General features: G+C 49.3%; 1 protein-coding gene across 1 annotated transcript in view; it reads right to left on the minus strand.

Annotated features, from left to right (window-relative positions):
• Nucleotides 1-26602, minus strand: part of Znf341 (zinc finger protein 341) — a 34209-nt gene that overhangs the window by 1597 nt on the left and 6010 nt on the right. Inside the window, 14 exon segments of the mRNA XM_050151252.1 lie at nucleotides 1298-1368; nucleotides 1576-1687; nucleotides 4084-4216; nucleotides 4804-4900; nucleotides 6606-6814; nucleotides 9028-9218; nucleotides 12335-12525; nucleotides 14910-15000; nucleotides 16346-16541; nucleotides 17193-17360; nucleotides 17362-17460; nucleotides 18192-18341; nucleotides 20059-20255; nucleotides 24652-24762. Of these exon segments, the coding sequence (XP_050007209.1) occupies nucleotides 1298-1368; nucleotides 1576-1687; nucleotides 4084-4216; nucleotides 4804-4900; nucleotides 6606-6814; nucleotides 9028-9218; nucleotides 12335-12525; nucleotides 14910-15000; nucleotides 16346-16541; nucleotides 17193-17360; nucleotides 17362-17460; nucleotides 18192-18341; nucleotides 20059-20255; nucleotides 24652-24762 (2016 nt within the window).

Genomic DNA, 26602 nt, shown 5'->3' on the forward strand with positions numbered 1-26602 from the left:
TGCTGGCCTCACCTGTGCCCCTCAGGCCCCTGCCAATGGGAGAGAGAGATGTTTTTGTAAAGCACAAAACAGTAAACGGCTTGGTGCCTAAACCCTGCTGAGGCCCTTTCCTACAAATCAGGGAGTGGTCTGCCCAGCCCCTCCTCCCTCCCCCTCCCCACTCTGGGCTTTCCTTATCCAGGGGCCTGCACTTGTTCTCTCTTCCTAGCTCCTCTCTCTCCTCAAGCCTAGGCTCTGTGGAGGACTTCCCTGATTCCACACCAACCCTGCTGGGCTAGGCTCCTTCTGTAAATACCTTCACCCTTCAGCCTCCTGGGGTTGGGGGCCCAAAAGGAGCAGCTGCTTGCCTGAGACCACCCAGCAAGAAGCTGGCAGCCTTGTTCAAAGTCAAAGTCCTTGATTAACTCTCCCCATTTCTGATTTAAAAAGGAGGGGGAAGTCTCACATAGCCCAGGCTGGCTTTGAACTTGCTATGAAGCCAAAGATGACCTTGACTCTTGCTTCCAGCCCCCTAGTTTTTTGCTTCCATGTTTAGTTTATGTGTAATTGGGAATCAAAGCCAGGGCTTTATACATGCCAGGCAAGTATCTACCAGCTGAGGCATCCTCCTGGTCTATGCTACCATTTTCAAGCTTTTAACAGAGGTCACTTTATCTCCACAGGAATTTTTGGAGAGAGTTTTGATTGTTACAGTAAGGGGAAGATGTCACACTGACATACCGTGGATGTGAGGTGGGCATGAACAGTGGATGGGGTCAGCCTGGACAGTGGATAGGGGGTTGGGCATGAACAGTGGATGGAGTCAGCCTGGACAGTGGATAGGGGGTTGGGCATGGACAGTGGATGGAGTCAGCCTGGACAGTGGATAGGGGGTTTGGGCATGGATAATGGATAGGGGGTTTGGGCATGGATAATGGATAGGGGTGGGCATGGACAGTGGATAGGGGGTTGGTCATGCACAGTGGATGGGTGGGCATGGAGAGTGGAGGGGGTGCTGATAAGCACTCCTGTTTGCCCAGGAAGGTGGCTTGGGGACCTCTGTCCGGCCTTCCCAGGCAAGCCCTTAGCCACACCTTGGATGGCACCGACATAGTCCAGCTCACATCTACTTCCCCAGGGGCTGGGATTGCATCTACTTCACCTCTGCTATGCCAAGGCCCCCAGCGCAGACCTGGCTTCTAGTTCCCATGAACACATGAGCAGAAACGGACAATATGCGTCATACCGGTGCCTGCTCTTCCAATAGCTGTATCTTGGGGATCTTATCTCAGCCAGTTCCCCCACCTAAGCCTCTTACCGGCGTGGGAGAGAATGTGAGCTTTCAGCTTGTCCTGCCGGTTGAACTCCTTACTGCAGCCTGTGTGCATCCTGGAACCCAAAGTCACGAGTTAGGGAGCGCAGGCGCATAAATCCTCTGGCTGGTGCCTGCGCTTGCCTTTGTTGATCAAAGGGGTAGGCAAGGGGGCAATGGGGAATGAGGCAGGCAGGGCCCAAGAGGCCCTCAGTCCAGCCTTCCACATTAACCCCTCTGAGGTAACATAGTCCAACCCCATCAATAAGGCAGCCCCTACTTACGAGAAGGGACATTTGTACTTCTTGAAGGGTTCGTGGATTAGCATATGTCTCTTCAGCTTGTCTTTGCGGTTGAATGCAGACTCACACACTGAACATTTGTAGGGCTTCTCGCCTGTGGGGACGTGGGAACACCAGTCTGAATGCCCCTGGAGGAGGAGCTACTCTTCTGACTTGGCACAGAGTTTGGATGGGTTTTGTTCAGTTTTTGAGCAAGTTTTCACTGCATAGCCAAAACTGGATTGGAGTGTTCCAATCCCTCTGCCTCAGCCTTCCCAAGTGCTAAGATTACAGGAATGTGTCACTCTGGAACTCAAGGCTTGATGCTCACTAGGAAAGCATGACACCACCACACCATAACCCCAGCTTTAAAATAGATTTTTAATTAAATATATATAATTATTTTTACTTTTATGTGTATGTTGTTATTTGCCTGCATTTAAGTCTGTGTGCCACGTGCCTGTGCATGCCTGATGTAAGGAGGCCCGAAGAGGGCATCAGATGCCCTGGAACTGCAGTTGCAGACAGTTGTGAGCTGACCTTTGGGTACTGGGAATTGAACCTGGGTCCTCTGGAAGGACAGCAAGTGTTCTTAACCATTGAGTCATCTCTCCACCCAATCCCTATCACAGTTTTCTTTTTTCCCCTCTTGAGACAAGGTGTCTCTGAGTAGTCCCGGATGTACTGGAACTCTGTAGACCAGGCCTGGCCTCTAACTCAGAGATCTGCCTGCCTCTGCTTCCTGGGTGCTGGGATTAAAGGCGTGCACCACTATAACCTGTAATGTTATCTAACTAATAATAATAATAATGGCTGAAAAACTTATTGAAGGATCTAGGGTTAGAGTATGGCTCATTTGTAGGGCTTATCTGGCCTATATGAGGCCTGAGGTTCAATCCCCAGCGCGATAGTAATAATAGTAATAGTAATAATAAAAGCGAAGTTCACTCACAGGGAACAGATGGGACTAAGCAGCTATGGGCAGGAAAGCACTGCCTAGGAATGTCTTTGTGACATACTGTTAAGGAAATAAGCAGATAACAGAGTTACGCCATGTGCTCACTTACATAAAAGAAAGTGTTTTGAACAGATAAAAAATAAGACCAGAGGGTCTGGAGGGCATGACTAGGCAGTTAAGAGAGCATGCAGCAGCTCTTCCAGAGGACCTAAGTTCAGGTCCCAGCAGCACCCATGTTGGGCAGGCAACAACTGCCGGTACCATTCTCTTAAGGTCTCTGAGGGTACACATGCATATGACATCAGCTCACACAAACAAATATTTTTTTTTCTAATCTGTCACCCAAACTAGGCAGTAATCGCAGTTACTAGGGAGGGAGCTGGGGGCACCGTATAAGCTGGGACCTACAGGTTCTAGCATGGGATTTGCTTTTGGTCTGGCATTGTGTTGAAAGAGAAACTCACTTGGCCCTCCCATCTCCGCCTCCTGAGTAGCCAGGATTACATGTGTATGCCACACCCAGTCGGTACTTATTTTAAAGATAAAACTGAATGCTGGGCCTGAGGAGATGACTCAGTGGGTAAAATGCTTGCTGCCCAAATGTGAGGACCTGAGTCCAAATCTCTAAATTTACATAAAACTGGGAGAGGAGCACACATCTGTCATCCTGTAAGGCTAAAGGGCGATGAGAGGTGGAGACAGAATCCCTGGGCACGTAAACCCCAAAGCTGGCCTGTGTACACAGCAGCAAACAACAGAGGCCCTGCCTCAAGCGAGGTTGAAGGTAAGAGCTAATACCCAAGGCTGCCATTTAACCACACATGTATGCCACGTCTACACCCATTTTACACACACACACACATACACACACACACACACACACCCCTTGCGGCACAGACCTGTAATCCTAGCTTAGTTATATATGAGATACCGTCTCTCCCTCCTCCATAAAAATTTAAAATCTCAAAACTTTAACTATACCTCAAGCTGGGAACCTAGTAGAGGAGGCAGGAATTTGCAGGACAGTCACCCTACAATAGCCATGAGGTAGCCTAGTAGGGCTGCCACCCAGAGAGCAGGGTCAAGCCCCCCCCCTCTTTTCTTCCTTCCTTCCTTCCTTCCTTCCTTCCTTCCTTCCTTCCTTCCTTCCTTCCTTCCTTTTTCTTGTTTATTTTTATTTCTATTTTTTTGAGACAGGGTTTCTCTGTGTAGCCTTGGCTGTCCTGGAACTCAATCTGTAGACCAGGCTGGCCTCGAACTCAAAGAGATCTACCTACCTTTGACTCCCAAGTGCTGGGATTAAAGGAATGCGCCACCACCTCTTGCTTTACCTCTGCTTTCAAGGTGATAGGAGCCCCATGTTCACAGGTAAAAAGGTGGGAGCCTCATGTTCACAGGTGAGGGGGTGGGAGTCCCATGTTCACAGGTGAGGACAGGCGAGTAAGGTTCAGTATTGAGGACAGGAAGAGGGATTCAGGGGAAAGGAGCCAGTACAGAAGGAAAAGACAGAGGGGCAGGCCAGAGATGGGGAGAGGGGTGCATAGGGCACCCACCTGAGTGGATGTGGGCATGCAGCTTGAGGTAGTGCTCCTTCCGGAAGAACTTCTTACAGATCTGGCACCTGAACCGGCCACCACTGCCATGGGTGGGTAAGTGACGTCGCAGGTAGCGCTCGCAGGGGAAGACCTGGAGAAAGATAGGATCGTGGCAGGTCAGGTTCCAGGACCCCTTCTCTCACCACCTTCTACCTTCTGAGCTCAGGGAACCTGGTTTGAGCTTCTTGGAAACATCATCCTACCTGCCCACAGGGCTGGAGGCCAGAGGGTCAGACCCAGCCCTGCAGACCTCTCTGCTCTCTAAGCACTCCTGAGCCCAGCCAAAGCACAGTCCCTCTGAGCTGCCACCCAGGCTGCTGCTGTTCTTCTTACACAAAGGCTGTTCTTTCTTAGTCTCATAAACTCCTATTCAACCCTCAAGACCCACATCAGATATCAGCGCTCTCGGCAAAGTTGTCTTTGCAGATGCCATGCTAGACAACCTGAATTCTGTCCATGTCTTTGTTGTTCTGAGACAGGATTTCTCTGTGCAGACCTGACTGTCCTGGAACTCACTCTGTAGACCAGGCTGGCCTCCAACCCACAGAGATCCCCCTGCCTCTGTCTCCTGAGTGCTGGGATTAGAGGTCTGCACCAGCGCACCCGGCTAGCCGAAGCCTTCAGGCAGGGCACTGTCCCTCTTAGAGCCTTCTGTGAAGAAGATTCTGCGATACCTACCTTCTGGCAGTGTGGACAGGGGAAGCTGTGAGTGGCCGTCTGTACATGGTGCTCCAAGGCCTCAGGAGTGGAGTATTTATTGACACACTTGACACACCTAAGTGGGAAGGAAGAGAGAGATGGGCTCTAGCAAGTATGGAGATTTCTCTTGCTTCCCCAAAACCAACTTCAGGAGGTAAAATCCTACATGAAATTCATTCTCAAATGTGTGCACTCTGCTCTGACATTCCCCACCCTCAGCTGAGCTTCTGAGACAGGTGTAGGAGTGATGTGGAATGCCCCTCTGTGTGCTGTGAAAATGTTTATTACCATTGGTTAAAAAAGATGCTGATTTGGCCAATAGCTAGGCAGAATAGAGCCAGGTGGAAAATCCAAGCAAAGACAAAGGGGGAAAAAGGTAGTTAGGGAGATACCAGCAGCTCCCAGAGAAACAAGATGTGAGAAAGCAAGCCATGAGCCTTGTGGTAAAATATAGACTAATAGAAATGAGTTAATTTAAGTTGTAAGAGCCCGCTAATAATAAGCCTGAGAGCCGGGTGGCGGCGGCACATGCCTCTAATCCCATGCATTGGCTCTCGTCAGCTTGGGATCTGAGCACTGGCAGACGGCTCCATCGTACTTATTATCACCCTTAGGCAACCCTGAAGCAGCTGCCTCCTGAGCTATTTGAGGGCAGGTTGGCAACATTTCATTACAGTGTACAAGAAGCATTTGTTCACACACCGGTCTCCCTGAGCAACAACAATTCTGGCTCAAAGATCTGCTTTGCTTATCTTAATCCCAGGTGCCTCACCAAGAAGTTTCTGAAGTAACAGAGGTCACCAGACAAATTCCTACAGGTTTAAGTTTTCATGAAACACAAAAGCCATCCCAACATAAAAAATATTTAGTGGAAGGTGTCCCAGATAGATACCTGTCACCACTTGTCCTCATAGGCTCAGGACTGTTTGTGGAACACCTGCTCTCAGTCAGCAGCCTAGCCTTTAACGGCTGAGCCATCTCTCCAGCCCTAGAACATCAGTTTTTCAAGACTGTTTTCTGTCTATGTGTGTGAGCCTGCGTGAGTTTATGTGCACCTTGTGCCCACAGGAACCCACAGAGGCCAGAAGAGGGCACTAGATCCCTCTTCTGCTACAGGCAGTTATGAACCATGTGGGGGCTAGGAACTGAGCCCAGGTCCTCAGCAAATACTCTTGACCATTGAACCATCTCTCTAGCCCTCAATATTTTTTCTCTCTTTTTTTGATTTTTGAGACAGGGTTTCTCTGTGTAACAGTCCCAGATGTCCTGAAACTCGCTTTGTAGACCAGGCTGGCCTCGAACTCCCAAAGATCCACCTGCTTTTGCCTCCATGGTGCTGGGATTAAAGGCGTGCACCACCATGCCCAGCTAACATTTTTTTTTCTTTTTCTTTTCTTTTGCATTTGTTTATTTTACATGTGTGTGTGCCAGTGGAGGTGCGAGAACAATAAATGGAAAAATTAGTTCTTTCCCTCCATCAGTTGGGTCTTAGGAATCAAACGCAGGCCATGAGACTTGGTAGCAAGCACCTATACTCACTGAACCATCTTTCTGGTCCCTAGTTACCCTTTTCAAGGTGAGGTTTCTATGATAAATGCCTGACAGGTGAAGAATGGCCTGAGAAGAGTCAGTATCGTTTTTTTCCCACTCATGCCCAAACACCTCAGGCTGGACACCAGCTCTTAGCCTCAGTTTCCCTTTGCTGTATTTCACAGATTCTGAGCAGCCCGAACCAGGCTCCCTGCCCCCAGTCCAGCGTGGTTGGTGGCATGCACACATACTTGTAGACGGTGCTGTCCTTCTTGGGGCTGTGCTGCGGCAGGAGGCTGTGGGAGTACTGGTGCAAGCCCAGGTCATACAGTGAGGGGAAGTCCTTGCTGCAGAGATGGCAGCGGTAGCTTAGCTCCTCCTGGTGGCTTCTGATGTGCTCCAGGAAGGTGTCCAGCTTGGGGAACATCTGGGCACAGCTTTTGACCACACACTTGTACACCTTGGGAGGAGACACTGGGAGGTGAGAGAGGTGGGGGTCGCCTCTTGTTACCCCTACCCTGTGACCCGGGCATGGGGCTATAAACACTGCTGTGAGCAACCTGCCAGTGGTTCCTCTGGTCCCTATGGATAAAACCAGGGCCTCCCAAATGCTGGGCAAGCAGCCTACCATTGAGTTTTATCTCTAGCTCTCTTTTTACTTCTTATTGTGATATAGGTACTCACTAAGTTCACCCAGGCTGGCTTTGAACTCCCTCTGTAGCTCAGTCAGGACTTGAATTGAGATTCTCCTGCATGAGCTTCCTGAGGATCACCAGGATTAGCTCCTGGCTTTACTGTGATTGCAGGGTTCTCTTCTCTTGGCCAGTTACCCTTCCCTATGGCTTTGTGAAGCCTGAAGAATCCATAAAAATTACCCAAGACCTAGAAATACGGTGAAGTGGCGACACTATACTCTTGAATGCCATGGCTCTCAAATGAGTGGACACCATTAGCCCGAGGGCAGTGGGCACACCTGCAATCCCAGCACTTGGGAAGAAAAGGCAGGAAAAGAAAGGCATCTTAGCTCACAATCGGAGGGGCTGGAGCAATACCTCAGCCATTAGGAGGGTTAGAAGCACTTGTTGCTCTTGTAAGGACCCAGACTCAATTCCCAGCACCCACATGATAGTTTATGACCATAATCCCAACAGCAGGAAATCTAATGCCTTCTTCTGACCAGGACACTGGGCATACACATGATACACACACACACACACACACATAGGCAAAACACTCAAACACCTAAAATAGAGCAAATAAATCTTTAAAAATAAAAAAGATAATCTTTAGCAACATGGTGAGTTTGTAGCTAGCTTGAGACTCCATATCAGGAGGAGGAGGAGGAGGAAGAAAAAAAAGGAGAAGGAGGAGGAGGAGGAGGAGGAGGAGGAGGAGTGATAGACGGAGACACGGCAACTATTCTGCAATTTTGAGGGTGAACACCACAACCTAAAGGTTCTAGAGCAGGAAGTCAGAAGCCTGGCCCTGGATGACATGCCTAGCCTGCTAGACAAGCCCAGCACTGCTCATTCCGGGCCATTTTGACAGGAGAGAAATAAAACCCTAACGACTGGCCAGTCTTCTACTACTGTCCGTATATGAATAGTCTCCTGCGTGACAAGAGCGCGCTCTGGAGCTGCGGACACAGCTCAGCTGGCTCTGTTGATAGCAGGCTTGCCGAGCACGTGTGAAGCCCTATTTCAGTGGCAGAAGGACAGAACTTCAGGGTCATCCTCAGTGCACACATGTGCGCGTACCTGTGAGTGCAGGTGCCCTCAGAGGCCAGAAGAGGGCCTCATCCCCTGGAGCTGGACTTAACAGGCAGTTGTGAGCACCTGATGTGGGTGCTGGGAAATGAACTCAGTGCTCCTAACCACTGAGCCACAGCTCCAGCCTCGTGAGCCCCTGACTTAAAACAAAAATAAAAACAAAACTGTGATCCATAAGAGCTACAGAGAATTCTCCCAGGAAAGGTTCCCATTGTTCATGAGAAACACTATGACTGGATTTTCTACAACAGGTAACCCTGATGGGACGGCGAGATGGTTCAGCCGGTAAAGGTACTTGCCACTGACAACCTGACTTCAATTTCTGGGACCCCTGGTAAGATGAGAGAACCAACTCCCTTAAGTTGTCCTCCGACCTTCACATGCTCCACGACACTTGTGTACACACACACACACACACACACACACACACACACACACACACACACCAACAGTCAGAAATAGAGCACAGGGCAGGGTGGAGGCAGAAGCAGGCGGATCTCTGCAAATCTGAGGCTGGCCTGGTCTACACGGACAGTTCCAGTCAGCCTGGGCTGCACAGTGAGAACCTGTCTGTCTGTAAAAAAAAATGGGGGGGGGGGGGGGGCAGCAAGCAGGAGGTAAGCCACATGAAAGACAGGGCCACGCCTTATGGAAACAGCCACCAGAGCTGGCAAGACAAGACACAAAGCCCTTGAATCTGAGCTGAGTGCCTGCCAGGTCAGATAACAAACTTCCTAACCGTCTAAATTAGCTATCCATCATTCCTCCAGCAGTCTGTCTTCAGGAGAAAGTGCCATGGAGAAGGCTGGCCTAGTCCCCGTCCCTTTCCAGGCAGCACTGGGGACCCTCCTGTCATCAAGCTCACAAACAGGCAGCTGTGCCCTCTGCTTTCATGGCCACCCACCTGCTCCTTCTTGTGCTGGATCATGTGGGACTTGAGCTGGAAGTAGGTGCTGAACTTGCTGGGGCAGAACTGGCACAGGTAGGAGCTGTCGATGAGGACCACCTGCTTGGCCTCCGGCTTGCCTCCTTCATCCTCACCTGCTGCAGGCAAGGCCTGGGGCTGTGTGGTGCTGGGCAGGGTCTGGCCCAACCCTATGCCGAGAGAAAAAAGTCACAGAGAAGGGTTTCGAGTGAGGCAGGACAAGAACTGCAGCATGCAGGACATCCTGGGACAGCGACCACAGACTTGCTCTCAAATGCTGTATTCAGGGCCGTACTAAGCGTATGCATTCCAGTATAGTCAGACATGATGCTGAAATACTAGCATACATTCTTTATTTTATTTTTTCAGACAGGCTCTTACATAGTCCAGGCTGGCCCCAAAGACGCTTGTAGCTGAGGATGACCTTGAACTTCTGATCCTCCTCCACTAACTCCCAGGGCTGGGATTATAAATCTGAGCCACCACACTCAGTTTATATAGTGCTGAGGATTGAACCCAGGCCATCCTGGGCTACATCCATAGCCCTTGAAACACATTCTGACTAAGAGACAGCTAGTGACCTCTGCTCCGCTCCCTGCCTTCACTCAGACTGTAATCTCTCCACAGGTGTTAGAAACGGAACTCTCCTAATCCTAAATATTCAGCTTGCCTCCAGGCCCCGTCATTCTTTGCTCACTAGACTGTCCCCCACTCTCCCTGTCATCAGGAGCCTGCTCCCTCACCTCTGCAGCCCACGGCCCGGCACACAGTAGGCTCCACATGTATGCTGAATGGGTGGCCCCTGGCATAGAGTAGGCTCCACATATATGCTGAATGGGTGGCCCCTGGTGCCGGGCCTGTAGGAGTTCAGAAAGCAAAACCCAGGCACAAAAGAGGGCTCGCTCCAAAAGAGCACCGGTGGGTCAGATAAACGAGGTCTGCGGGCACTCGCCCAGCCAAAGGCTCGTCAGCCACTGGCATGTGGCTGGGGCTGCTCACCCTGGTGCTTGGGTAGGAAGAACTGTGGCTCTGGCTCTACAACTGTCCTATTCAGTGGTCACCAGCCACAGGTGACATGGCAGAGCTGGAAGACAGCCGGTCCCAGTGCAGAAAGGCCCTAAATGTAAGTACACACCGACTTCCAAAAGTCAGCAAACAAATGCATGCAGTATTTCCATATGGCTTTGGGGTGTTGTGGAATATTCCTTTACTGTGAAGATACGTCACTGTGATTGGTTTAATAAAAGGCTAAATGGCCAACAGCTAGGCAGGAGATATAGGTGAGACTTCTGGACAGAGAGCTCTGGGAGGAAGAAAGGCGGAATCACCAGCTGGACGCAGGGGAAACAGGATGGGCAGTACAGAGTAAAGGTAACTGAGTCACACAAAAAATGTAGATTAAGCCGGGCAGTGGTGACGCACGCCTTTGATCCCAGCACTAGGGAGGCAGAGGCAGGCGATCTCTGTGAGTTCGAGGCCAGCATAGTCTACAAAGCAAGTTCCAGGATAGGCTTCAAAGCTAGAGAGAAACCTTGTCTTGAAAAAAAAAAAAGAGTTCAGAAGAGATTCTTTAAAAAAAATGTATATTAAAAGATATGGGCTAATTTAAGTTATAAGAACTAGTTAGGAACAAGCCTAAGCTAAGGCCAAGCTTTCATAATTAATGTCTCTGTATGGTTTTTTGTGAGCTGGAGACCCAAAGTCCATTTACAGGGTGTGGCTCTGAGGAAGACAGAAGGGCCCAGGTTCCATACCCAGCTCTACAAAGGAAAAGGAACCTCAATGATTCCTTCATGTTACCTGCGAAACAGGGTATCAGGTTCAGTAAAATAGATTAATTTATCTCAAATTTTGTTTCTATTTCACTTATATGTATCTATGTGTCTGTGTGAGTGGGTGTTGATGAGGACAGAAGGGGCTGTGTTACAGATGTTTGTAAGTCACTGGATGTGGGTGCTGGGGCTGGAACTCTGGTCTTCATGACTGAACAGCAAGTACTTTCCTGCTAAGCAATCTCTATGGCCTCCTGTTTTGTTTTTCTGAGACAAGATCTTGCTCTGTAGTTCAGGCTGCCTTGGCCTCCCAAGCACTAGCTACCAGGCTGGACTACTAAAAAAACTTCAAATTACATCATGGTACTCATGTTGAATCTCCACTGACAGTTCTGTTTATCCGCCTACTAAGTCCCCAGCCCTACAAGGGAGAACTAAACCAGTGTTTGGGACAGGACTGTTAGCTCAGGAGCACCTGAACGCTCGGATGAATGAGAAGCCCATAGAACATCTGGAGAGCAGACGCCCACCGAGACCCAATGGTTTCCATTGCTGATCAACTACAGACACAGCACGGAGCACAGAAAATGGATTCTGAGGACCAGTAAAGGAGCTCAACGGTCAAGTGCTTGCCTGTGGCCTAGAATAAAACCTGCCGTGGATTCAACCTCTGGCACCACACAGAACTGGGTAAAGTAGCTGGGCAGTGGTAGCACACGCCTTTAATCACAGCACTCGGGAAGTAGAGGCAGGTGGATGGATCCCTGTGAGTTCAAGGCCAGTCTGGTCTACAGAGTAAGTCCCAGAATAGCCAGGACTACTCAGTGAAAACTTGTCTTGAAAAACAAAAAATAAAAAAAAAAAAACTGGGTAAAGTAACTTAGGTCTGAGGTCTGTGATCATAGCACTCAGGAGGCAGAGGCAGGAGGAGCGGGCATTTAAGGTCATTCTCAGCTATGTAGCAAGTTTCAGGCCAGTTCAGACCCAGGGGAAGGGGAAAGGTACAGAGGGAAGAGGGAAAGTAGAAAGGAGGGAGAAAAGGATTCTAATACAGGATCCAGGCTCAGCCAGAATCAGACAGTAATTAGTGAGTAATACCCATGTCTGCCAGGGCACAGGATTGGAGTAATGTCACATATCTTATATGCTTGGCACCCTTCTGTTCACCCTACGCCCCTTCTTTAGAGAGGCCGCTACACAGCACAGACCGAACTCAGACTCACTGTGTGGCAGAGACTGACTTCAAACTCCCGATTCTCCCATCTTGGGCTCACCAGGCTGGAGTGACACAAGAGTACACCACGCTCAGCTCTCCAGGTTCCATTTCACAGACAAATTGGGCTGAAGCCCAGAGACGTCATGGAAACCACCCAACTAGCATCAAAACCTATGAGGCTGGGGTTGGGGATGTCGCAGAGACCCTGGGTTTGGTCCCCAGTACCACAGACGATCGGAAATTGCCCTGGAGCTTCCGAAGGGATGAACGGGGGAGCGGCTCCTCCCACTCCACTCACCTGTGTCTTCCTCCTCTTGCCTGCTGGGGTTCAAAGCCATGACCTGCACTGTGACAGAGTTTCGGGAAATGGTGCCACCACTGCGCCCCGGCGGCCAAACCTTGTGAGTCTGCATGTGCTTCTTGACATTAGACTTCTGGGCAAAGGCGCGACCACATGCAATGCACTGGAAGGGCTTCTCCCCCGTGTGGCTAGGGGAACAAGGTCAGTCAGCATTCTCACATAGAAATAGGGACACAGCCTCCACCCAGGAGCCCACAGCCGCCAGGAAGGCCTAGAGATGCTGCTGGCCATTGTCCTGACACCACTAGGACCTGTTCTCCCAATGTGTCAGAGAGATCAAAGGTAGAAAGACCCGGCTCTGGAGCTGCTCGGTCAGCAGATCTTCTCCATGGCCACCGCACATCTGAGATGACAAATTTCCTGACTGCTGAAGTCTCAAGTAGGAAGTGTGTGTGTGTGTGTGTGTGTGTGTGTGTGTAGGCATGAATGTGCCACAGTGCCACAGCATATGTATGGAGGTCAAAGAACATCTCGTGGGAGTTGGTTCTCTTCTACCATGTGGCTCCCCAAATTTAACCAGGTTATTGAGCTTGACAGCAAATCCTTTACCTACTGAGCCATCTCCTGGGCCCCAGTATTTCCTCAACTTGGTGGCTGCTGGACTTTTTTTTTTTCAGTTATAAGTTAATAGGCATTTGTTCTGCAGGGCAGTCTGCTCACTTGTTCTGCCCTCACAGAGATGGCCGCCACAGACCTCCCACATGCCAGCGCTCTATACTAAGCCATACCCAGCTTTGGGAGAAAACATTTTTTTCTTGAAGATTTATTTTTATTTTATGTGTATGTTGTTTTGACCGTGTATATGTCTGTGTACCACATATGTGCCTGCTGCCTACAGAGGTCAGAAGAGGGTGGTGGAGCCTCTGGATCTGGAGTCACAGATGGTTGAGCCACCATGTGGGTGGCGGCAATTGAATATGGCTCCTCTGGAGGAGCAGTCAATCAGTGCTCTTAACCACTCAGTCATCTCTCCAGCCCTTCCTGATCTTCTTCTATATCTTAAGTGCCGGGATTGCAGGCGTGTATCACCATGCCTGGCAAAATTAACTTCCTATTGTTTTGTGTGCTGGGATTCGACTCAGGGTCTTGTACACACGAGGCAAGAGCTGTGATAAATCCTCTCAACACACTTTTTCAAAACTTATAATTTTTTTTTTTTGGCTTTTTCGAGACAGGGTTTCTCTGTAGCTTTGGAGCCTGTCCTGGAACTAGCTCTTGTAGACCAGGCTGGCCTCAAACTCACAAAGATCCGCCTGCTTCTGCCTCCCAAGTGCTGGGATTAAAGGTGTGTGCCACCACCGCCCCACGTAATTTTTTTTTTTTTTTTTGAGACAGGGTCTCACTAGACAATCCTGGCAGGCCAGAAGCTCACTAGACAGACCAGGCTGGCCTTAAACTCAGAGATCCACCTGTCTCTGCCTCCAGAGTGCTGAGATTAAAGGTGTGCACCACCATGCCCAGCTTTTAAAATAATTTTGAGAAGCTCCCTAGTAGTTGTCACTGAATATGGAAAGTCATTTCTTTATGAATAGCTATGTATTGAAAATGCAGTAATGGAAAAATCCAGGGGTTATAGAACAATGTCATTGAAGATCAAAAGTGGTGCCACCCAGTAAGAAGTCACCAGCTGTGTGGGACCAGTCACACTTGGCTTCATTACAGGGAAACTGAAAAGTCTGTTTCTCAGCTGCACTAGCCAAGTTCTAACAGCCACGCAAGGTTAGCGGTGCCAGTTTGGACATTTCCAGTATTGCCAAATGTTCCTGACGAGGTCCAGTTGTTTCCAGCAACGTTTGCCAATGCCTGAAAACATTTCTGGCGGTCACAGCTGTGGAGAGAGGTGGTGGTGGCGGCATCTACTGTCAGAAGCTAAGGAGAATTGTGAACCTTCCACAAAGCACAGTCGGCATGACTCGACCCCAGGTGCCAGTCCTAATAATGCCAGGATAGGGAGACCTTGATCTAGACAGATGTCGTGCTCCGTGTGGCTGTAATCTAGGACTGGCCCTTGGTTCTCTCTCAGAAATGAACAAATTTATGGCAGGTGTCAAAGACAGATTAGCCCCAAGCTGAGACTTCCTCCACAGACTGTTTAGGGATTAAAGCCGAAGTCACCACACCACACTGTTCCTGATTTCCTAACACCAGAGCCATGGCAGACCCCAGGCCCCCCACATTGTGAAGAGGTGCCGAGCCTGCCCACCCTACCATTTTACAAACAGACTCTTGGAGCAAGAAGGATCCTCTTTAGCGAGCTATGCTGGCACAGCTGGCAGCTTGCCAGCTAACCCTTCTGCAGCTGGAAGACAAGCAGCCTTGTGTGTGTGCAGCCTCCCTCAGTTCAAGGGTACCCACCCACACAGACACGCCAATCTTCCGGCCTTGGTGGACAAGCTCGGGTCAGTGAATTTGAGAAGAATGTGGGGAACCCTCCTCCTCTGCACTGCAGGCCTGCAGATGGGCACAGGGCCTGAGAAGGGAGCCCCTCCCCCCAGGGCTACCTGGCAGCTACCTGCGGATGTGCTGCTGAAGATCAAAGTTTTTGGTGAACGACTTCTCACAGTAGGAGCATTTGAGTTTCTGGGCCTTTGGCTTCCCTGCAGCTGAAAGATAAGGAAGGGGAGGCATGGTCAGGCCAGGGGCCCGGTGGAGGGGACAGGGGAAGGGACAGGGGAAACCTCCAGCCACTTCTTCCCTGTATCTGGGGCCAGACACATGTGCCCTGGCACATCTCCATCTACTGCAGACTATGTAAGGGGGGAGCCAGACAAAGCCCCCTCAGAGGCTTTCTCTGCTCATGATGAAATCCACCACCTCTGCCATGGCTTTCAGAGCTCCGTGTCCTCTGTACCTGCCAACTGCAGAACTCTCTCCACCCGGCAATGGACTCCTTGCTAACCCTGATGCTCCCAGGCCTGGTCTCACCTCAGGACTTTGTACCTGCTGCTTCCCTTGGAAAGCTTATCCCTTAATACCTACATGACTACTTCCTTCCACACAGATAGGCAGGTTGCGTCCTTTTCTACCCTGTAATCTCCTTCCTAGAGAAACTCATAAGTATTGATTTATTTCCTGCCTATCTCTCCCATTAAACTGTGAGTGACTGACAGAGGAGATCCTGGACCAAGACCTAAATCCCCAGCGGGTGTACACTGATTAATGTGTATTTTCGGGAAGAAGGGAAAAGAGAAGAGGTTGAAAGGGAAGCAAGCCCTTAAAACATTCCTAGTTGAGCCAGGCGGTGGTGGTGCACGTCTTTAATTCCAGCACTCTGGGAAGCAGAGTCAGGAGGATCTCTGTGAGTTCGGATCTCTGTGAGTTCGAGGCCAGCAAGTTCCAGGACAGCCAAGGATGCACAAGAGAGACACACCTTGAAAAAACAAAACAAAACAAACAAAATTTCCAGTTCCTTTCCCACATCTACTCCTGGGTTTTGACTCCATATTTCTCATCTCTAAAAGGGGAAAGATCACAACTGGTGTAACTGGGAGCCACCTTTGCCTCTTTCCTGCTCCTGGCCAAGACAAGCATTCCCAACTCCCTCTGCAACTATGCATGGCCACATGGCTACACAGGAAGGAAGTCTCATATAGGGTTCTGGAAGCTGGGAGAGTCCCCTTTACCCTTCTCCGCCTCCTCCTCCTCCTTACTGTCTGGAGCACGAGGTTGATGACTGCTGACATTTCAGCAGCCACCTCAGGTGACAAGGCATCCTGACAAATGCAGCCGTGCTCTCGGGACAGAGACACAGAACAACAGAAGAAATATGGCTGCTTGGCGACCACGCCACGGAATTCCCAGATTTTCTGCTCCTGGTCTCCTAGTTCAAGCTTTCCATACATGCCACCAAACTCAATCCCAACGGTCTTCACAACAAAGACCATACCCAAGCAGCCTATGGGGAGGCCAAGGCCAAGGAAGGATGCCCAGGGAGGGTGGGTGGCCAACCTTCTGGGAGTCCACTGGCACCTTTAGCACGTCTGGTCTTCAGCGTTGGTGGGGAGTCAAAGGTGGCCACTGTGTTTCCACTTGCACTGGTCATGGGGGCAGTGGAGCTGGGTCCTTTTGCTTTGAATTCCTGCTTGCCAGGGCTGTACACTGGGGGAGTGGGGTACACTGGAGCCTCCACACACTGGTTTGGCACCTAAAAGGACAGCACTGTGAGGGGGGAGAGCCTTAGAGGGGAGCGATAAGGGGGACCCTCACTGTGGCCCTAGTTACTTTCAGCTACTGCAGCTTCATCATCACAGAAGCGTGCACCTGGCTCACTCACGCCAGTTACTCCCAAGACCCCTTAGAAATTCATAAACTGGGCCAAGAAGATGGCTCAGTGGGCCAAGGCCTTTGCTGTCAAGACTTATGACCTGAGTTCGAACCCCAGAGCCCACAGGATAGGAGACTGAATGAACTCTCACAAGTTTTCCTCTGACTTCCACACATGTACCCATCCACTAAATAAATGAAAGAAAAGAAAGACACACAGAGATGTACATGTGCATGTGCGCGCACACACACACACACACACACACACATGAACTCACACACACACAGAGCACAAACTTCACCAAGTAGCTTTGGAATTCAGTTATCTGGGTTTAAACCCAGAATCTGCTACATGGCCCCTAAGTGGCCCTCACAATAGTCTGCATGTCCCATCTACAGACTGCACGCGTTGATTAAAGCCCTCCTCTCCCCATGCAGGCATTCGTGAGAAGGCTGGGTCTGCTTTGGTTCTCCATGGTGACCTTAGCACAGTGCCTGGCATCTGCCCCACCACACCGCCGCATCTGCTCACCTCCAGGGGTGGGTAGGGCTGCATCCCCAGTGCCTGGATCTCCACTGTTCCATTCCCTGCCATAGGGGCGGCGCTGTAGACCTCCACCACACTATTCCCAACAGGGTTGGAATGCCCAGAAGGGCCCAGGGTCTGGGGAGGAGGGGGAGGGGGTTGGGGAGGGGTTGGGCTTGGGGGGGGGTTGGGGGGGGGGCAGGGGGGGGGGGGGTGGAGGAGGCGGCGGAGGCTGGGTGAGGTAGTTGGGCACTGGATGCATGTTCAAGCTGTTCTACAATCAGAAGAGAAAACGACAGTGTTGAAGTGTCCAGTTCATTCATCAGCGTGAAAGGCTTTACGGGCACAAGGGAAGGACAGCAACTCACTGGGCAGTTCAGAGGACGGTACTGAGACAGGGAAAGAAACAAAGACCTGGGAGAACATCAAGGGACGTCAGCTCGGGGCTGCGATCTCTCTTCTCTATGACTAAGCTAGCCTGCCTCGGGCATGCATGTGTCAACCAGAGAAGGCCAATGCCAAAAAGAAACAAAAGTTTATAAAGCAGGACTGGCTTTTGATTGGTGATGTTTCCCAGGACACTGACCACACAGCAGCTGCTTACCAGCATGTACCAATGGTGGGTTCAGGGGACCAGGTCCTTTCCTTCTGGGAGACTGAAATCTGGTCTTAGTGACTAGTCACCTATGTGTACTGGAAAATCTCAGGGAGCCACTATATTTTCTATTTGTTTCTATTAGACCAAGAATAAAAACAGGACTCAAAATAGCTGGACAGTGGTTGTCATGGCTCCATTGCTCAGCAGGCTGGCCAGAGATGGCTGCTAGTTTCTTTCATGTTGGAGAGCTGGAGCTAAAGCGATTTTCTTTTACAATATTCTGATTTCACAGGAGTTAGTTTGCAGGCCTGGAATGAAACTCTTGAGAGATGTATAAGGCCCTAAGGTCAGTACCCAGTATTGCAAAGAGAAAAAAGGACCCCCATGAGAAGCCCCTGCCTCCTTACCTGCACAGGTGGGGGCCCCTGAGGCATAGGCTGGTCCAGGGATGTAAAGGCAGACATGGCAGACATGAGCACGTCATCGCTCACCAAGATGTTCCCTTGCACCAGGGTCTGGATCAGTGGAGATGGGGGCACTGTGATGTATGTGGAGATCTGAGCAAGAGAGGAGGGGGCGTGTCTGAGGCTCTATGAGGAAGCTGGAGGGCGATGTGAGAGACCTAACTCCAAGGTACACATAGTGGCTGACATCTGAAGGAGCACCTAGGAAGCCAGAGGACTTCTGGGAGTTTGAGGTTAACATACCACACAGTAAATTTTAGACCAGCCTGGGCTACACAGGGGAATCTGTTTAAAAACAAAAACAAGGGGCTGGAGAAATGCTGCAGTGGTTAAGGGAACTGCCTGCTCTTGCAGAGGGCGCAAGTTCGAGTCTCAGCACCCACATGGTGGTTTACAATCATCTGTAACTCCAGCTCCAGGGACCTGATGCCCACTTCTGATCTCCAAGGCATCAAGCACAAATACACACGTGCAGGCAAAACACTCACACATAAAATAAAATGAATAAACCTTAACAACAAATAGAGAAGAAAGAAGAACACAAAGAACAGAAACTAAGCTAAAGACCCATGTTCCGGAGCCTTTCCTCTTAGCTGCTCCTGGTCACTCTCAGCAAACCATCCACATCTCTGAGCCTCGCGCTCGGCACCTGCCAATGCGGAGTCACATCTCTCTGAAAGGCACATCGCTCCGGTCCAGCAATAATATTCCTGCCTTCTGCTCCAGGGAAGCAAGCGCTCACAATGTCCACAGAGCAGTCCACATGGGTAAAGTGTCAGTCAGTCTAGGTCCCTCTTCTCAAGATTCCCCAGTGGCTTCTACATCCAAGTAAAAGCCCACAGGGCCCACATGATCTGACCTTCCCTCACTCACTCCTGCCCAGCCACTCTGCCATCCTTGTAGCTCCTGGGACACCTGGTACACTTCAACCTCAGAGCCCTTGCACACACTAGTGCAGGAACACATTTTATATACGTAACCTTATGACCTCACCTCCTGAGCCTCCGCTCAAACGTCACTTCTTCAAAGTTCTGCTCCAAATATCATTCAAGATAGATTATGGTAAAAATCTCCCACCCCATCTTAGCACTTAGTAGACTGAAAAAAGTATAATTCTTTAATTTATTTAACAGTTTGCTGGGCACTGGTGACTCACGCCTTTTATCCCAGCTCTTGGAAGGCAGAGGCAGGCAGATCTCTGAGTTCAAAGTGAGTTACGGGGCAGCCAGAGCTGTTATACAGAGAAATCCTGTCTCAGAAAACCAAAAAGGAGAAGAAGGAAGAGGAGAAGAAGAAAAATCCTCAGGGCAGGTACACTGTTTCAGCTGCTAGCTAGAAGATGACAATGGAGGAAAGAGAGCAAAACATACCACTAAAGTCACCACAGGGACCAGACACATGGCAGACAAGCAGTCACACAGTGGAAGGCCAGCTTCAGAGCAAGAATAAGAAATTCCCAAGTGTTAAGGAAAGCAGACTAATGAATTAGTGAAGAAACAAGTTACGCTTTTATGAATGACTTAGAAAAGTGGGCAGACTCAAGAGAATACGTTGCTGCCACCCAGCAAGCTGCAGCCCAGTGTGGCCTCAAACTCTTGATCCTCCTGAATGTTAGAATGACAGGTATATACCACTATGCCCAGCAAAACATGTCGATCTTTATGTCTTTCTGTCCTGTCCATCTCATCCAGCTCCACAATGTAGAGACTTCGTCAGCCCTGCCCAACACTTTTCTGCCCAGACTCAGGACAGTGTGTGCAGAAGGAGACCTTCCAAAGAAATCAGCAAACGAAAAGGAAGAAAGAACTACCTGGCGGTTGGCAGGAGGAGGGGCCTGCTGGATGGCAGCAGGTGCAGCTGAAGGAGTGTAGATGCTGTTGGTGGCCAGTGAAACTGTGGCCAGGGCAGGGGCATTCCCCTGGCACTGTTCACGCTTGTGGGTCATAAAGGCTGGCAGTGAGTTGAACTGCTTCTTACACTTCCCGCAGAGGAAGACGTCCTCGTCATCTGAAGAGGCGACACATGGAGCGTGGAGAAAAGCAAGAGCAAGTCAGGGGGATGGCAGTGGAGAGTGGGGTACCACAGCTGAAAACATAGCATGGCTTGCCAGGCAAGTGCCGAGCATCAGCCATGGGCTCTCTAGGAATGTTCAGAGCCCAACAGGTACCTTTACGACCAAACAATTTGAAATATGGAAACAGCACAGTGACTTCATTCCAAAGCTGAGAAATACAGACTCTATTTTGACTGAATTTACTCGTGAGCCTCCAGTGGGCTGTGCAGCTACAGCCTTACACCTCTGCATCCACCATTCCCCTCGTCCCGGTTCATCTCAGATCAAACCACATTGCAAGGATCATCAGCTCTGGGAAGTCTTTTTTGAGGAGTGGGGAAGCCTCGAGACAGGGTTTCTCTGTGTAGCTTTGGAGCCTATCCTGGAACTAGATCTGTAGACCAGGCTGGCCTTGTACTCATAGAGATCCACCTGTCTCTGCCTCCTGAGTGTTGGGATTAAAGGTGCGTGCCACCACCGCCCAGCCTAGGAAGACTTTATATAAAGATTTATTTGTATTTTTAGTCGTGTGTGTGTGTGTGTGTGTGTGTGTGTCTATGTATTTGTGTGTCTATGCATGCACATAAGTGCAATGCCTGCAGAGTCCAGAGGAGGGCAACATAGGAACTGGAATTACAGGCAGTTGTGAGTCATCTTATATGTGTGCTGGGATTGGAAGAATTCAGGTCCTCTGTAAAATCTCTTAGCTGAGTCATCTCCCCACCCCCACACCCAGGCAGTCTTCTTACAGCCAGGGCCACAGTTCCTTATTCTGGGCTGGCCCCACAAATACAGTTTTCTCACTACCACCGGACTGTGTGTTCTCTAAGGGAAAGAAATGTGCTTTATTTATCAGTGTGGCTGTGATATATCCTGGAAGGTCCTCAAAGGGTATGTGCTGAATAAATGAAAAGCCACTTAAAGGCTAGAGAGAGCTAACAACAGTTGCATATGGTGTCTTAAAGCACACCATAGCTCAAACGCCCAATTACTCAATTTGTATGTGTATGTTATTGGTTACCAAAGCCATTGATAAATCCCAAACCTGGCACCAATGTTCATTGTATTCTTCTTATAGACTAGTACAGATTTTAGTGGAAAACATGACTTCCTTTTTTTTTTGTTTTGCCTTGTTTTTCTTTCTTTTTTTAAAAAATATTTATTTATTTATTATGTATACAATATTCTGTCTGTGTGTATGCCTGCAGACCAGAAGAGGGCACCAGACCCCATTACAGATGGTTGTGAGCCACCATGTGGTTGCTGGGAATTGAACTCAGGACCTTTGGAAGAGCAGGCAATGCTCTTAACCACTGAGCCATCTCTCCAGCCCCCTTGCCTTGTTTTTAGAGACAGGATTTTTCTGTGTAGACCTGGTTATCTTGGAACTCACTCTATAGACCAGGCTGGCCTTGAATTTAGAGATGTGCCTATCTCTCCCGAGTGCTGGGACTAAAAACAAGTGTTGCCACTGACCAGCATGACTTCCTACTTAAAGTATATATTTTCCCCAAATTGCTTTGTTACTAGGCATATCACCTGACTGTACTCTGACCAATGGGGTAAGGGCAGAAGTGTAATATCTATGCAAACTTCTATTCGAAGGAAAAGGAACAGCTAGTCATGATGGTATGCACACATAATCTCAGCACCCAGGAAATTAAGGCAGGAGGACCTAGAGTTCTAGACCAGCCTGGGCTACATATGAAGTCCTAATCACAATAACAAAACAAACAAAAAGAAATGGTACTGACTTCCTCTTCCTTCTCTCTTCTCCTTCATGTTGGCCAGAAGATGGAAATCAACTGGGAACAGGGGAAGTCCATCTGGACCACAGGGTGAAGGCAGAGTCTGAAAAAGCTCTACAGATGGTCAGTCAGGGCTTCAGGGAGAGAAACATCAGCTTCATTTGAGGAAACCAGTAGAAGCTTCCACTTCTTTCTTGGCTTAGATTAGGCTTTGTTGTTGTTATTGTTGTTTTATTTTTATTTGTTTGTTTGAGACAAGTGTTAAGTTTCCTGCTAGAATACAGAGAGGTGTGCCTCTTTCACAGGCGTCATAGTCCAGGACTAACAGGTTTCAGGTGTATCTTAAAAATCCAGCGTTCCCAATTCCCTTTAACTGTCTTTAAAATGTTCATACCCCACCCAGTTTCAAGCATATTTTACAGGTCACTCCTGCTGTCTGGGCCAAGACCACCTTACAAAGTGCCCTCCAGACAACACCAACACCTGCACCAGCTCCTGGGACTTCACCATTGGTACCAACTCTCCTGGATCAAGGACACCTACCAACTAAAATCTGGTTCTATCTGCTATTGTGTCCCAATTATACACCCGAGCCTCACCTGGACAACCATGGCACTGCTCTGTTCCATTCTTTCTGGTAGTTAATGACTTCCCATGCCTAGCCCCATTTTATAGGGCCAATAATAACATTTTTTTTTTCTCCTAGCCACCTGCCTTCTCATCTCCCTCAAAAAGCAGCTGCCTGAGGTCTCCAGGATGAGAGTAAACCAGGTGCTGCTCCAGTCGCACCTCTGGCTGAACGTGAGCCCACCAACTATCAGATATCCCCTCTCCCACGTCGCCCCATGCCTGTAGGAAGTAGTCAGACTTGAGCCGACACCCCATATCCAAGGAGTCTGGTCAAAAGTGAGACCCCAGCCCCATGACACCCCTATATCCAAGAACTCTGGGATGTTTGGGTTGGAAGCGTCATCCCAGCCCTTGGCACCCATCCTTGAAGTGCCAATGGAGCAGGAATGGAGCAGGAAGCTCCTTTTCAAGCCCCCTCCCCTGGGAGTCGCCTTGGTCCGGACTCCACCTCTGGAAAAGCCTGCCAAGCAGTGACCCCTCCCCAGGGAGGGTCAGGACCACTCCCACAGGCTATTTAGGCTGCCACCCTAAAAAGAAACACGTGGTCTCCCCTGCTCTCTTCCCCTCACCGTGCTTTCCCAGTACACCCGAGACCGCTGCATTAAACACGGGCATCTTTTATTCTCTCCAATTTGGTCTGATTGGAATTATTTGCGTCAGCAGAAAGGCTCGTCTTAAGAAATATCCCTAACAACAAGGTCTTAGCGTGCAGCCCTGGCTGACCTCTGCTTCTGGGATTGAAGGTGGCTGCTGCTGCTGCTTCTTTTCTTGCACTTCTTCAACATGTACCTGAGTGGGTGGGTGTGTAACTGAGCCACAGTTTGCACACGGAGGTTAGAGGACAAAGCACAGGATTAGGTTTTCTCCCTCTAGCATATGAGTTCCGGGGATCAAACTCAGGTCACTGGGCTTGGTGGTGAGCACGTTTATGCATGGAGCCCTCTTGCTGACCTCAGAAACTTCCATTTCTTTTTTTTTTTTTAAATATTTGTTTATTTATTATGTATACAATATTCTGTCTGTGTGTATGTCTGCAGACCAGAAGAGGGCACCAGACATCATTACAGATGGTTGTGAGCCACCATGCGGTTGCCAAGAATTGAACTCAGGACCTTTGGAAGAGCAGGCAATGCTCTTAACCACTGAGCCATATCTCCAGCCCCTGAAACTTCCATTTCTTATATACACAGCTGAAACCAAGTCCTCAGCACTCTTAGAAGATTCTGATGTGGTAGGACAATTATTCTCATTCTATAACTGTTGAAACTGAACCTAACCTGCCTATCTAGGCCAAGTTAAGAACTATGGGAATAAGAACCTACACATTCAAGTTCCTACATATCAAGTTCCAGGCCAGAGAGAGCTACCTAGAGAGACCCTGTCTGTCTGTCTGTCTCTCTCTCTATATATATACACACACATATATGTATATATATAATTATTGTTATTATTATTCTCTAACCCCAGGTGTTTATTCCTGTGTGCCTAGTGATTCTCAAGTACTCAGATGTCGTGGATTGCATGGTGGATGCGCACCTGCAATTCTGGCACTCGGGAGGCAGAAGTATGAGGATCAGGTGTTTAAATAGCAAATTTGAGGCCAGTGAGGCTTTATGAGCTTGGTCTTAAAAAAACATTACAAATAAATTAATAAAGACCCACGGGACTTCCAGAGAAGCCCTTTCCCCTCTCTAGGAGCCACAAGCTTGACCCATAAGCTGGAAAAATCTGTGTTCTCTTTCCACAGAAGGGAGCTGAGACGTGACTTCCAGGACAAAGGTGGTGAAGCCTCAAGGCTCCTGGGCATTCCCAATGATGATGCCCGCTACCCGCATTCTCTAGGCAGTGGGCAGAGAGAAGCATGGGCAGGTTCAGCAGGAGGACACCAGAGGACAGTCTGAGTCTGGGGTCTCTCCCATGCCCCACGAACCTCACGTGCTCTGCGTGGGAGCCACTTGCCCTCGGTACTCACCCAGAGGCTGAATGGCAGGCGGCGCACTGACACTTTGTCCTGTGGGATCAGGGACGGCTCCTTGGCCATCTAACAGTGACTGGACAGCCAACACAGTCTGGTTGTCCATTCCTGAAACAGGAAATGCAACCTGTGAGGAAGGGGGCCCAGCTTCCACTCTCACTTCACCCTCACAGGCCAGATCTACCACAAAAACCCCAGACATGTTCTCTCTACTTCACTGTAACCGATTCCAGAAGGTGAGGCTGGAGACATGATCTCAGAGTAAAGACTGCATCCTTAAACCTCTCTCGCAGCTAGGGAAGAACTACATGCCGTTAAGAGGAGAGAAGGTATTAAATGAAAATTTCTCAAAACCAGGCGTAAAAATGCCTTTAATCCCAGTACTCAGGAGGTAGGGGCAGGTGAATCTCTGTGAGTTTAAGGCCAGTTGGCCTATATAGTACCAGAACACCTAGGGCTAAATCAGTAGTTCTCAACCTTCCCAGTGCTGCGAACATTTGATACAGTGCCTCATGTTGTGGTGACCCCAACCATAAAATTATTTTTGTTGCTATTTCATAACTACAATTTTGCTACTATTATTAATGATAACATAAATATTCTGTTTTCTAATGGTCTTATGACCCCATGTGAAAGGGTCATTTAGCCACCAAAGAGGTCACGACCTATAGGGGATCTGTGTTAGTTTGAGGCCTATCTGCTCTACAGAGTGAGTTCCAGGACAGCCAGTGCTACACAGAGAAACATTGTTTCAGAAAACAAAACAAAACAAAAAAAAAAAAAAAAAAAAGAGAGCTTCTCAAAAGAATGCTGTACTACTTTTTTTTTTCTTAAAGATATGGTCTCACTCTAATAGCCCAAGTGGCCCTGAACTCATTATGAAGGGTTAAGTTGGTTTTGAGTTCACGGTGATCCTCCTGCCTCAAGAGGCAGAGCAGGTGGATTTCTGTCAGTTCAAGGCCATCCTGGTCTATGGTGCAAGTTCCAAGACAGCCAGGGCTGGGCTGTTACACAGAGAAACCCAGTCTTGAAAAACAAAAACAAGCGGGGCGGTGGTGCCACGTGCCTTTAATCCCAGCACTCAGGAGGCAGAGGCAGGTGGATCTCTGTGAGTTCGAGGCCAGCCTGGTCTACAAGAGCGAATTTCAGGACAGGCTGCAAAGCTACAGAGAAACCCTAGCTTGAAAAACAAAACAAAAAAACAAACAAACAAACAAAAAAACCCCAAACAAACAAAAAAGCTGGAAAAATAGGCTGAAAGCATGCCTCACTGGCAGAGCACACGCTTAGGACAAGGTTTTTTTTAGCATGTTCAGAGGTTCAAAACCTACCCCCAACCAGCAAGCAAGCAAGCAAGCAAGCAAGCAAGCAAGCAAGCAAGCAAGAAAGAAAGAAAGAGAAGTGAGAATCCTTCCGGGTCAATCTACACCCCTAGTCTACCTTTTGAACTTTCTATAAACAAACAATCTGTAGTATCTCAAAGCCATTGCCAGACCGTACCTAAGTCACAGAGCCCTTTGAAAACCCCATTTTCTGGTCCTCCTCATGCACATCCCACAAGTCTCCTTGCATTCTTTGCTCTCATCTCTGTCCCTTCAACATCAAATATCTGATGTGGAATCTTCCAAATACCGGCCTGTGCCCACATCTTCCTGCCAACCTTCGAATCTTCTCTCTCCCCTCTAGTGATGCTCACGTTCTTGCCTTCCACCAATGGCCATCCAGCAGTGTCTGGCACACCAAGACCCCCTCCATGACTCCAGGTGCCACCCTTCCTGGATCCCTTCTACTTTGCTGGGGGTCCTTTACAGCCTCCTTCTGCCCACCCCCGAAGGAGTTCCTTCTGTCTGGATTCCACCTTCTACACTGTCCCCGGTGGTCTCATTCCTGCTCATCTCATTCCGTATCTTAGGGCTACAGGTTTAGGGTCCATGCTCTCCCACACAGC

The sequence above is a fragment of the Alexandromys fortis genome, unplaced genomic scaffold, assembly GCF_014885135.2.
Source record: "Alexandromys fortis isolate MF-2015 unplaced genomic scaffold, M_Fortis_MF-2015_v1.1 scaffold_27, whole genome shotgun sequence".
Classification (NCBI taxonomy): Eukaryota; Metazoa; Chordata; class Mammalia; order Rodentia; family Cricetidae; genus Alexandromys; species Alexandromys fortis.